This window comes from Mastigoproctus giganteus, chromosome 3 (assembly GCF_048544385.1).
Source record: "Mastigoproctus giganteus isolate SK-2022 chromosome 3, ASM4854438v1, whole genome shotgun sequence".
Classification (NCBI taxonomy): Eukaryota; Metazoa; Arthropoda; class Arachnida; order Uropygi; family Thelyphonidae; genus Mastigoproctus; species Mastigoproctus giganteus.
The window spans coordinates 236,188,771-236,202,330 of NC_143577.1; the positions used below are offsets into that span (position 1 = coordinate 236,188,771).

General features: G+C 36.6%; 1 protein-coding gene across 1 annotated transcript in view; it reads right to left on the reverse strand.

The window, feature by feature from the left end:
• Positions 1–13,560, reverse strand: part of LOC150088902 (sin3 histone deacetylase corepressor complex component SDS3-like) — a 103,621-nt gene that overhangs the window by 57,588 nt on the left and 32,473 nt on the right. Inside the window, exon 3 of the mRNA XM_090370948.1 lies at positions 6,073–6,220. Coding sequence (XP_090227074.1) covers positions 6,073–6,220 — 148 coding nt within the window. The remainder of the gene's footprint in view (positions 1–6,072; positions 6,221–13,560) is intronic.

The following is a 13,560-nucleotide window of genomic DNA, read 5'->3' on the forward strand; positions in this document are numbered from 1 at the left end:
CTACACTACTCAGGGAACTTCATATCTGCCTGCACAATTACCCCCACTTCCTTTTCATTCTCTACCACTGTCAGTTTAGTACCACAGAGTTGATACGTTGCTCTGGGGTTGCTGTTTCCCATATGTAGTACTTTACATTTGTCAATGTTAAACTTCATTTGCCACCTCTCAGCCCATCTGCACAACCTTTCCAGATCCTGTTGCAGCAGCATAGCGTCAGCAGTGTCCTTAACAACCCTGCCAACCTTTGTATCGTCTGCAAACTTGGACATTAAGCTTGATATACCATCATCAATATTATTTATAAATACAGAAAATAATAATGGACCCAGCACCGAACCCCGAGGGACTCCACTAATAACATTAGTCCACAATGAGCAGTGTCCATTGATTACCACTCTCAGTCTTCTCCCCCTCAACCAGCCCTTTATCCAAATCAGCAATTTGCCTCCAATGCCACACTGCTCCAATTTGTGCAACAGTATCAAAAGCCTTTCTAAGATCCAAGTATATAATATCAAAGTTATCCCCTGCATCTAGTTTTTTTGTGACTGCATCATAGTATCCAATAAAATTGGTCAGGCAAGACTTTCCCTTAACAAAACCATGCTGTGTCTGAGCTATAACTGAAGTCTTGTCTAGCTGATCCTGCAGTGCTTCTTTAACCAGTGCCTCCATTAATTTTCCTGGAACAGAAGTTAAACTCACAGGTCTATAATTACTTGTGTCAGCCTTTGATCCTCCTTTGTGAATTGGGGTCACATTTGCACATCTCCAATCTATGGGTACCTCCCCTGAGTCCAAGGAAGCTCTCATAATTATGGCTAAGGGTTTGCTTACTTCCTTTGCTGCCTTCTAATATAACTGGATAGATCCCATCCACCCTAGGTGCCTTTCTTGTGTTTATCTTGAACAATTTCTCCTCCAATTTACTCTCAGTTATTACAAGATTATCTAGCTTACTGCCAGAGTTGAATACACCTCTGGTATTCAACTCGCCGAATAACTCCTCGTGTGTGAATGTCGATGCAAAATATTCATTTAGTTTGTTAGCTACCTGAGCAGGATCATCAACAGTTAAACCATCGATATCAAGTGAACCAATCTGATTCATTCCCTTCCTTCTAGAGTTTACATAAGTAAAGAACTCTTTGCTGTTTTTCTTTGCATCCTTTGCCAAAGATTTCTCATAATCTGCCTTCACCTGCCTAACCTACTTTGTAACTTGGTTACAGATCAACTTATATCTATCGTAGGTCTTCTGTGTCACATGTTAATTTATATGTATCCCATGCATTTTTCTTCTCTGCCATATGTCTCATCTGACATCCATTTAGGCCTAAACCTTGAATAATATTTCTTAGTTGGTACGTAAAGCCTAGTAGCTTCCAAGATAAGTTCTCTGAATACTTCCCATTTTGAATTTGCTGTTGGTAACAACATCATCAGTTGGTCCCACTGAATAGAATTTAAATACTGTCTCAGACCATCGTAGTTGTCTTTACGAAAGTGAAAATCCTTACCTTTACCCCTGATAGTAGTTACCTCTTTGACTAAATCCCCCTTCAGCACACTGTGATCACTTCGGTGAAACACAAGTAGTTGCTCTTGACAGCTCAAAGGCTTTCGATTGTGTTTGGCACAAAGGTCTTCTAAACAAACTTCCATCTTATGGTTTGCCAACTGTTTTTTGTAATTGGTTATCCAGTTTTCTCTCTGATCGCTCACTGAAGGTAATGGTAGATGGCTCTCTGTCTTCTAACTTCTCCACTAATGCCGGTGTCCCACAAGGTTCAGTTCTTTCCCCCACTCTTTTCCTCTTGTATGTTAATGACCTTCTTCCATTGACTGGAAATCCTATCCATAGTTTTGCTGATGATAGCACATTGCATTCCACTTTCCATTTTGAGAAACCTTGCCCTGCTCAATCAGCTTCAACTTCTCGAAAATCTGCTACTAATCCTTAAATGCTGATCTTCAGGTAATTCTCCAGTGGGGCAAAGACAACTTAGTTGATTTCAATCCTTCTAAAACTCAGTCTTGTTTTATATCTCCAAAAAAGGATTCTTCTGCTCCTATGCTTATCTTTGATGACACTCCAATTTCTAGGCAAAATGATATATCTCTTTTGAGGAGTACACTGTCTTCTAATCTCTCTTGGCACAAGCACATTATAAATATTGCTTCCTCTGCATCTAAAAAACTTGGTTTTCTCTTTCGCTCTCAGAATTACTTTTCTTCCAAACAGCTGCTCACTCTGTATAAATTGCAAATCTGCCCTACCATGGAATATTGTTCCCACATTTTGGGTGACTTCCCCAAAACCTCTTTCAGGCTTCTTGATTCCATTCAGAAGAGGGCAGTTAGGTTAATTAATGATTCATCTCTAACAGAATCTCTCCACTCGCTGTCTCATAGATGTACTGTTTCTGTTGCATGCCTCTTCTACAGATATTTCCATGGGTACTGTTCTTCTAAATTGGCTTCTATAATTCCCACTCTCTCCTTCAAAACAATCCGAACACGTGCAGCCACCAGCCAACATCCATTTACTGTAGAACTTGAAACTCACAGAACCAACTTTTCATCTTCCTCGTTTATTCATTCAACTGCTGGTTTCTGGAACAACCCTCCTTCATACGTATTTCCTGAAAATTACAGTCTACACAAGCTCAAGTTCATTATCAACAAATATCTTCTTTCGTCTTCTCAACCTCCAACCCAAGCACGGTACTAAAAACTATAGGTTCTAATACCTCTTGTGTTTCGGGTTTACATTAAAAAAAAATATATATATATATATATATATATATACTTATATAATAATTTTATTCTTTATGTAGAGGTACTAAATAAACATCAATTATAGATCACAAAATTAAAAAGATACGGTACAATGGATACTGTACACCTTTTTATAATGAAATAAAAATATAAATTAAAAAAAAAAAAAAACATTAAGTTTAAATAACTTAAACCCAAATTACCTGGCACCCCTGGAATGTTGTTGTGGCACCCTAGTTTGCCTTGGCAGCCTGACTGAAAACCACTGTACGAGGCTGTACTAGGGATATAACCCCCCATCTTCAAGTTGAAGACCATGGCATGGTGATGGAGAGGTTAATATATAAAAGTTAGATTAGTATTTTACTGTATATTGGAATGTTGTTTAGGGTAATTGGCTTAGGTGTGGGAAACACTTATAGTATGTATCATTCTAAGATGAAGGCAAAGATTTTAAAATTTAATTTTAATGAAAAATTTGAAAATTAAGTTTTTTTTTTTTTTTTTTTTTTTTTACATCTGTTATTTTCAATGAAACAACTTCTGTGTGGAGTATACCAATTTATCCATAATCACATGTTTTGTAAACAGATAAGCAAGAACATTTTCCTGTGGTGGATTACACCTCTCACTACTGCCAGGTTAAGTTCATTCTTAAGACACTTGTTACTCTTACAGTTAAGGGTATCTGAATACTGTTAATTTAGATAAGTTAGATTAGATAAAAGGAAAATGAATTTAAAAAAAATTCATCATATGTATTAAAATGTACTCACCTAATATACTGAAAAAATTTTTTTCACTATAATGAAAAGTTAGGTACCCCAAGTATAGGAACCCTTACCCTTTATTGTACAGGCATACCTCGGTTAACGTTACCTCTGATAACGAAGCCTCGATATAACGAAGTCCGCAATTTCAAGCCCCCATTTAACATAAAAAAATATTCCAATTTAAGGCCAACGCCCGACAATCATCCGATTGGTGACTGACGGCGACTCGTTACGTATTCCCGAGTGCTCCCGAGCTGCGGACATGTCTGTTATAACAGTTTTGCGTGTCAATCGCGTAATTTAGTTGTTGTTTACATGATTGACGTTGTTTTAGTGTGGCGCATTGCAATAATCGACGTAGGTTCTTTATAGCATTACATAACGTAGATTTTGTAAATTTTAATAGAAATATTTTTGTTTTAGTTAATTAAAATCAGAATCAAAGAAAAGAAAAGCAATTTCTTTGGAAACTAAACTAAATATCGTACGACGTGTTAAAAGCGGCGAAAGAAAATCCGATGTGGCACATTCTTTAGGATTAGCGCAATCAACTTTAACAACCATACTAAGTCAACCAGAAAAAATAAAACAGTCTGCTCAGAATTGTACAGATGTTACAGCGGCAAAATTAACTCGCTTAAGGAATCCAATTTTAGAAAAAAATGGAGAAAATGTTAAGTTTGTGGATAGATGATATGTCACAACGTCATATGCCTTTAAGTCAAATGGTGATTCAAGAAAAAGCATTATTTTTGTTTAATCACCTGAAATCTAAACAAACTGAAGAAATTACGGAAACCTTTGGGGCTTCTCGTGGTTGGTTCGAGAAATTTAAAAAACGGGCCAGGATTCATAGTGTAAAATTAACAGGAGAAGCTGCAAGTGCAGATGTTGAAGCTGCAAATAAGTTTCCAGAAAAACTAAAGGAAATAATTGAACGTGAAAATTTTCCACCAAATTTGGTGTTCAATGTTGACGAAAGCGGTTTGTTCTGGAAACGGCTACCAACAAAAAGCTTCATTTCTATTGAAGAAAAATCAGCTGCTGGATTTAAAGCAGCCAAAGACCGTTTAACGTTACTCTTTGGATCAAATGCCTCTGGTGATTATAAATTAAAATTGCTATTAGTTTACCATTCAGAAAATCCGAGGGCGTTAAAAGGTAACATAAAAATGAATTTACCTGTAATATGGAAAGCAAATAGAAAAGCGTGGGTTACCAAGGAGTTATTTACTGATTGGTTTGTTAACCACTTTTGTCCTGAAGTAAAACGGTATTGTCAAAAAAAACAACTTGGAAGAAAAAGCTCTTTTGTTATTAGACAATGCTCCGGGACATCCTACTGATCTTAACACGTTGGACACATGCATTCCTGTCAAAGTTGTGTTTCTTCCAGCAAACACAACTTCCCTGATTCAACCATTGGATCAGGGAGTAATAGCATCATTTAAAGCTTATTATCTGCGTCGAACTTTAAGCAATTTAACTGAACTAGAGGATAAAGTGGAAATGACAGTTAAAACTTTTTGGAAAAACTACACCATTAAAAACGCAATTGAAAACATTGATAGTTCTTGGAAAGAAGTCACTAAGAAATGCTTAAATGGAGTTTGGCGCAAAATATGGCCAGAAGTTGTACTAGAAGAAGAAAATAACATCCAAGAAATTAGAAATGAAGTTATCCAGATGGCTCAATCAATAGGTTTCGAAAATGTCGATGAAGAGGATGTTAGAAATTTATTGAATGCAGAAGATGATGGTTTTTCAGTGGAAGATTTAGAAAACCTTGTTAGCAACGAAGACAAAGATAATGAAGGCGAAGTTAAAGAAGTTCCTGCCGGAAAAGTGTTAACAACCAAAGATTTAAAAAGGTGCTTAAATGACATTGAAAACGTTTTAAATTTTTTTAGTGAAAATGATCCCGATTTAGGAAGAAGTGTTATAGTTAAGCGATCAGTGTTAAATGCAATAACTCCGTATAGGCAATTGTTAAATGAAAGAGAAAAAAAGCATAAACAATCAACTTTAACCTCATATTTTAAAATGTGATTTCACTTTGTATGTAAGTTGACTGTTTATTTAATAAAACTTTTCTTTGTTCGAAAAAAAGCTTTTCATTTTCTTTACGTAGGAACGTATCCCTATTCTGGCCATAGTATTTTTACCTCTGAAAACGAAGTTTCGCTTAACGAAGTAATTTCGTGGAAAGCAATCCTATTCGTTAATCGAGGTATGCCTGTATTTGCTCTGGTATATTATTTGTTAACAAATAACATACCACGGCAAATACAAAAATAAAATGAGACAATTAAAAGCATGGCAACTCCACCCAGAGATATGGTTTGTTATGACAAATTATTCTTATAATTAGAAATATTTAAAATATCATACTATATAGGATTCTGACCAGTAAGTATGTTCTATAAATACAGTGCTAAATATATTTGTTATTTTTGAATTAAAATAATAAACAACTTTAACAAATTGTATATAACTTAAACCTCTTAATACATACCTCATAAGTTTTAAAAACTTCATTTAATAGAAGCCTATCTTGATAAGCCTGATCAAGCTTTTTTAGTTTTCTTAAATATTCAGGGTGGGTACCTTCTTCAAGCTGTTGCAACTGTTTCTTCAAGTTTGCTAATTTATCCTGGTACATTCTAGTTAATAAAGATTTTTCCAATCAGTCATATTCATAGAAATGTGTGAATACCTGCGATTAAACTACTTTTAAATATAAAATGCATTCAGCAGTATCCACATAAACACAGGATCACATCTTGATTTTGTGAAATTTCCCACTGTAGGTAATCTTATTCGTAGTAGGTACTGTTATCTTTTTGCAATAAGATTTGTGACAATATTTACATGACAAATCATTATGAAATAGTCCTGACACGTATAAACATAACTAATTTAATTAAATAAATAATTAACAAATACAATTTATGTAATGCTACACAACTTATATATTTATTTACATGAAGATATGAATAGTTTTGTAGTTTTAATTTTTAGAATAACTTTGAAGTAGTCCTACCTGTTCTAAAGAAAAGTTGCTAATAGCAATCTGATCTGTAAAAGCTTTATCACAGCTTGACATGTTCCAGATATATGGTTTTCATGATGAGTAGTACAGATTTAGCAAATTTGTCAAAATGACTCTCAGTTGAACTTCTCAGGAAAACATGAATCATTTCATTGTACTGAAATTTTATTCTAATGAATACTACTTAAAATTATTTTAAAAGAATCATTTGTGAAGGAGGTTCTGCCGAACTTTTCTAACATACAGAGAGTATTAATTTTCACTTTATTTTATTTAAATATTGACTTTAAACTCAATATAAAATAAATAAAATGATAACATATGTACTACAAAAGAAACATTGTTCAAGTCATAATTTTGAAAGCATATTTTATTTCTAAGAAATACAATACCACATAAAATTTTAATAAACTACACTTTCAGAAATACTTGTATAGTAGATTCTTGATATTTTAAGGAGTCCTTATGTGCTGTAATGTAATAACTAGATCGTATGTATAGCTTAGCTTAATTTTCAGGTGAGTGCTGAAAATTAAGCTAAGCTATACATACGATCTTGTATAGTAGATATAATTTATCATTAATTTTTATGTATCAATACTCAATTTCTGTTTCAATCATTAATGTTTTTGTATATTAATATGAAAATCCAGGTTTAGAACAATTTTAAATATGTAATTTCAAACTGCACTAATAAGGTTAAGATTCAATAAGATTAATAATTCTAATGCTTTTTCTATTGAATGAACAGATCACTCATGAGTACCTTTCTAGAGAAAAAGTCTTGAACTGAGGAAACATAACTTTCCCCACCCAACCTCCTTTGTTTTTGTTCAATACCTATTTTTAATGCTTTCTTTAATTTGCGCAGCAGTACTTTTTTGTAAATATACCTTATTAAAAGTCACTGGCTCTGTCATCAAATCTGCCGATTGCTTTTTCGGTCACTTCTAATAGAGGTAGAAGGTTGAAACTTTGTACATATTCCTAATTTGCGTGACAATGCATTCTATCAAAATTCGAGCTAAATCTATCAAGCGTGCACTGTAGCCATTGCATGTCATATATCGGCTACCTGGATTTATACCTGACCTGGATTTAGGTCCTCTTCCCCACTTCTTATCTGGTTAGAAGGGTGCAATGTTGTAAACAATGTCTTTTGATGTAATAATGTTTCCAATTAAATTTGAGCTAATCCATTGCGTGGTCCACTGTGCAGCTATTACATGCCTCATATCAGCTATCTGCTTTACATGATTGTATGCATGTAATACATGCATATAAAGCGTGGGAGATTTTATCATCTATCCTTGCATCGTGTAAAGATTTTTTGTTGGTGAAAATCTTTTCACATAAATTTTCAATCATACTTTATTTATAACAAACTTATGAAAATTTCTATTCATAAAAAATAATAAAAATAGTATGATTGGAAATTTATTGCACTAGACATAGACAGTTATAAAATGCATTCAATCAAGCATACGCTTTACAAGAATTGGAAGACCTCATCATAAATAATGATGAAAATGAAGACGCCCTTGATATTGATCTCAATAACTATCCAGGATTAAGTGATGCAGATTTCCAATTCACCCAACAAGCAATGAATCTATGTCAATGTGATTTGTTTAATTTTATTATGTGTAACATTAGAAACCAGTTAGAAGGATCACTTGAAAGAATTAGAATGTTTATCACAGATGGGGCTGGAACAGGAAAAACATTCATTTTGAATCTGATCAAAGAACAAATATGTAGGTGTTTTGGTGGAGAAAGGATTGCTGTCAGAGTATGTGCATTAAGTGGTGTAGCAGCGAGGTTGATTAATGGTCGAACTCTACATTCAATGTTGGAGCTTCTGGTTCAAAAATATGAAATAATCGTCAATTTGCCAATCCTCACTGGCGAATATTTGAGACAGATGTAGCTGCAGTGTCAAAACACTTAATTTCTAATCGACAAATTTCAATGGTTCCTTGCGAAATATTATTGACTCCAGATTTTTTTTTTTTTTTTTTAATGAAACCGCCAAACACGAGAGGTATTAGAACCTATAGTACTTAGTAACGTGCTTGGGTTGGAGGTTGAGAAGACGAAAGAATATATTTGTTGACATTAGACTTGAACTTCTGTAGACTGTAATTTTCAGGAAATACAAAGGGTACTAGGAAAGTTTTGCAATACAGCTTTGTTTATTTAATTTTTTCAAAGTAATTTCCTCTACATTCAATACACCTCTCCATCCTCCGAAACCAATCTTTAAACCAGTTCTGCCAAGTTTCACTAGGGAGTAAAGCACACTCGTTGTCCCAAGCCCGTAGAAAGTCCTCATCACTGGAAAACCGCCTCCCTTTTAGCTTCATTTTCACATGTGGGAACAGTGTAAAGTCGCAGGGAGCAAGGTCTGGACTGTAGGGAGGGTGCTCGAGAAGTTTCAGTCCTGTCGTGGTCAAATATTCGGTGCAGGCCTTGGCGTGGTAAGCTGGAGCATTATCGTGATGGAGGTACCAGGTGTCCATTCTTGATTTTGGCCGCAGGTTCTTCATAGATCCAATGACTTTAGGCAGGCATTGTTCAGTATACCACTTAGCTGTGACTGTCTTCTGCGTGTCCAAAACGACACGTTCCACAATTCCACTCGATTTGAAAAATACAGATATCATTTTCTTCTTTACAGATCGGGATTTTCTGACAATTACGGATGTGTCGTCATCATCAAAGACCCAAACTTTGTTTTGAGCCTTGGTCGGCAGATCGTAATAGTACAGCCAAGTCTCGTCACCTGTCACGATGTTGTTCACATACCGAGATTGTCCCTTATCAAACTTTTTTAACATCTCCCGGCACCAAGTCACACGTCGTGTCATCTGCTCTTCAGTCAGTTGATGCGGCACCCAGAGAGAACAAAGTTTCTTCACGTGCAAATGATCTTGCAGAATCGAACGAATTGCTGGTGCATTTAGGCCCAAAGTATCCTCTATCTGTTGGTAGGTCACTCGCCTGTTTTTGTCAAGCATTTTCCTCACAACAGTAACGTTTTCCTCCGTAACTGACGTTCGTGGCCTTCCCGGCCTCTCAGAATCCTCCAGAGTGAAATTTCCCCTTTGGAATTCTCTATACCACCTGAATATCGTTGTACGATGTGGACAATCATCATCTAGTGCAAGAGTCATTTCTTCTAAGCACTGGTCTATGGTTAAACCATGCACGAAATTATACCGCAAAACTGTCCTTATCTCATTTCGTGACCACGATGCCATCGCAAGCACTTTACACTCTCACTACTAATGAATAACTGAGCCCATTGACTTGGCGCGGCGGCTACTATGCACGTATGAACATATCTCAACATGCAGCAACAAGCAGCTTCCTGTGATTCATTGTTGCGTCATATTGCAAAACTTTCCTAGTACCCTTTGTATGTATGAAGGAAGGTTGTTCCAGAAAACGGCAGTTGAATGAATAAACAAGGAAGATGAAAAGTTGGGTCTGTGAGTTTGAAGTTGGACAGTAAATGGATGTTGGCTGGTGGCGGCACATGTTTGGACTGTTTTGAAGGAGAGAGCAGGAATTACAGAAGCCAATTCAGAAGAACAGTGTCCATGGAAGTATCTGTAGAAAAGGCATGCAGCAGAAACAGTACATCTATGAGACAGAGAGTGGAGAGCCCCTGGTAGAGAGGAGTCATTAATTAACCTAACTGCCCTCTTCTAAATGGAATCTAGAAGCCTGAGAAAGGTTTTGGAGGCACCGCCCCAGATGTGGGAACAATATTCCATCGTAGGGCGGATTTGCGATTTGTACAGAGTGAACAGCTGTTTGGAAGAAAAGTAACGCCGAAAGCGGAAGAGAAAACATATAGAGAGGAAGCAATATTTGTAATGTGCTTGTGCCAAGAGAGATTAGAAGTCAGGGTAATCCCCAAAAGAGATATATCATTTTAACTAGAAATTGGAGTGTCACCAAAGACAAGCATAGGAGCAGAAAAATCCTTTTAACAAGATATAAGACAAAACTGAGTTTTAGAAAGATTGAAAGAAATCAACTAAGTTGTCTTTGCCCCACTGGAGAATTACGTGGAGATTGGCATTTAAGGAATTGGTAGCGAATATTCGAGAAGTTGAAGCCGATTGAGCAGGGCACGTTTTTCAAAATGGAAAGTGGAATGCAATGTGCTATCATCGGCAAAACTGGATAGGATTTCCAGTCAATGGAAGAAGGTCATTAATAAATAGAAGAAAAAGAGTGGGAGAAAGAACTGAACCTTGGGGGACATCAGCATTAGTGGAGAAGTTAGAAGACAGAGAGACATCTACCATCACCCTCAGTGAGCGATCAGAGAGAAAACTGGATAACCAATTACAAAAAACAGTTGGCAAACCATAAGATGGAAGCTCGTTTAGAAGACCTTTATGCCAAACACGATTGAAAGTCTTTGAGATGTCAAGAGCAACTGTTTGTGTTTCACCGAACTTTTCCATTGAAATTGTCGATAAATGGGTAGCGTAAGCCAGAATATCACCATTGGATCGAAACTGACAGAATCCATACTGGCGATCGTTGATCAGATGGAAGGTTTCTAGGTAGTTTAAGAGTTGGCAGTTAATTGATTTCTCCATTACTTTAGAAAGAGTAGAAGTAACTGCAATGGGACAATAATTGGATGGGAGGGACTTGTCATCCTTTAGGAATTGGCTGGATATCAGCAAATTTCCAAGTAGAAGGAAAAACACCTTTGGAATAAGAAAGTGAAAAAAGGTGGCAAAGAATAGGAGTAAGTTCAGGCACACAGGTTTTGAGAACAAGTGGAGAAATACCATCAGAAGCTGGAGCTTTCTTAGCATCAAGATTCACCAAAATACTTCTGACATCCTTTTGACGGAAGACCACAGGAGGCATTGAATGGAGCATGTTGGGAATGGTGGGAGGTGTTTTTTCAAGATCATTAATACATGAGTTGGAAGAGAAATGGGAGTTGGAAGAGAAATGGGATGCTAGCAGGTCAGCTTTATCCTTGGCTGAAGTGACAACAGAACCATCTGGTTTTGACAGAGGTGGGAGCAGAGATGGGCAAAAATTGCGGCCAATAGCTTTGGCAAGAGACCAGAATGCTCAGCTATCATTAGGGCAAGAAGCAAGTTTTCTACTCTTAGTCTGTTCAAAATCTAGTTTGGCCTGATTAATGACTGCTTTACAATTGTTGCGAGGTTTGGTGTAGGCAGAAAATGAAACTGACGAATTGGAAACAAGCCAATTACAATATGCAATGTTCTCTTGAACAGCCTTAGCACATTTATTGGAAAACCAAGGTTTAGATAAAGGACAAGATTTTAGAGTGAAGTGTGGAATAAAAGATTCCATTCCTACAAGAATAATTTCACTGACACGATCTGAGCGAATGTTGACATCAGAAGTTTTGAAACAGTAATCCGACCAAGGAAAAGAAGAAAATAAATCTCGCAGGTCATCCCATTTTGCATTCTTGTAATGCCAAAGAACCCCAGGGGCTCACATTTAGTGAGTATGGGCTTGGCACACCCAGGGTCCTCAGCTGGATATCATCATTCTTCTCTTTCTTGGTGATTTCCTTCTACTTCTCTCTCTCTCTCTCTCTTTCTTTCTCTCTCTCTCTCTCTCTTTCTTTCTTTCTTTCTCTCTCTCTCTCTCTCTCTCTCTCTCTCTCTCACACACACACAGGGTAACTCAAATTTTTTTTGACTGGTGCAGCATAAGCCTCAGGCTTCCTTGCACCATATAGCTAATAATAATAATAATTATAATAATAACAATACGAGGTTGGGAATAGCCATGAGATAAAGGTTTCATTGGAGAAGAGACAATCACCAAGTTGTGATCTGAGGTACCTAGAGGAACACTCAGTTTGACAGTATACTTACTAGGGTTGTTTGTGAGAAAAAGATCAAGCGTGTTGGCTGTATGGTTAGGATTGTCCGGTATTCTTGTAGGTAAATGAACAATCTGTGGAAGGTCATTAGTAATTGCAAAAGCCTCAGCATCTCGACCTGCTGGGTCTGTATGACTAGAAAACGGAAGCCAGCTGGAGTTGTGAACATTAAAATCACCAAGGAAAATTACCTCACTGTTAGGAAAGTTGGACTGGAGAAAGTCAAGTTGCAAAGAGAGGAAGTCAAAGAGCTTCAAGTGATTAGTGGAGTTGGGAGAATGGTAGAGACAACAGATGAATCTGACACAATGAGGTAGAGAGATTTTAAGCCAGAGAAGATCAAAGAGAGGAGATTAGTATTAGTATTAGCAAAGGCATATGATGCAAGAAAGCAAGCTTATATAGCATCAGCCAAAAAAACCCCCTTATTTCACAAATCCACAAGCTCAAAATGTTTGTCAAGTTCTGCCTTGAATCTATTTAAGCCATCAACTTCTACGACAGATCGAAGTTTCTTCCAGCACATCTGGTATGGGCTTGGCAAACACAGGGTGCTGAGCTGGATATCATCATTCTTGGTCATTCCTTTCTACTTCTCTCTCTCTCAGGGTAATTCAAATTTTTTTTTTTTTTTTTTTTGGGCTGGTGCTGCATAAGCCTCAGGCTTCCTTGGAATATGGCTAATAAATAATAAACCACCCGCTGGCCAAAGCAAAAGATTCCAAATTGCCAAGTCTCTGACAGGGAATATCAGAATGGACATATGCACAAGTACCACCTTTGAGGCGAAAGGAATCATACAGCGAATAATTTGGGCGTCTCAGATGAGCAGTAGTTGAATCAACCGATAACTGAGATTCTGTAAGAAAAAGTACATTGGGTTTGGCAGACTGCAAGTGGAAATGGACATTGTTGAGATTAGAATTGAGACCACGTATATTTGTGAAATGAATTAGGAAGTGCTTGGGAGGTTTAGATCTTTTTGCAAATAAGCTTGCTCTATTAGTTTGACAATTTATGGTGTATTCAATGGTAAGAAAAAG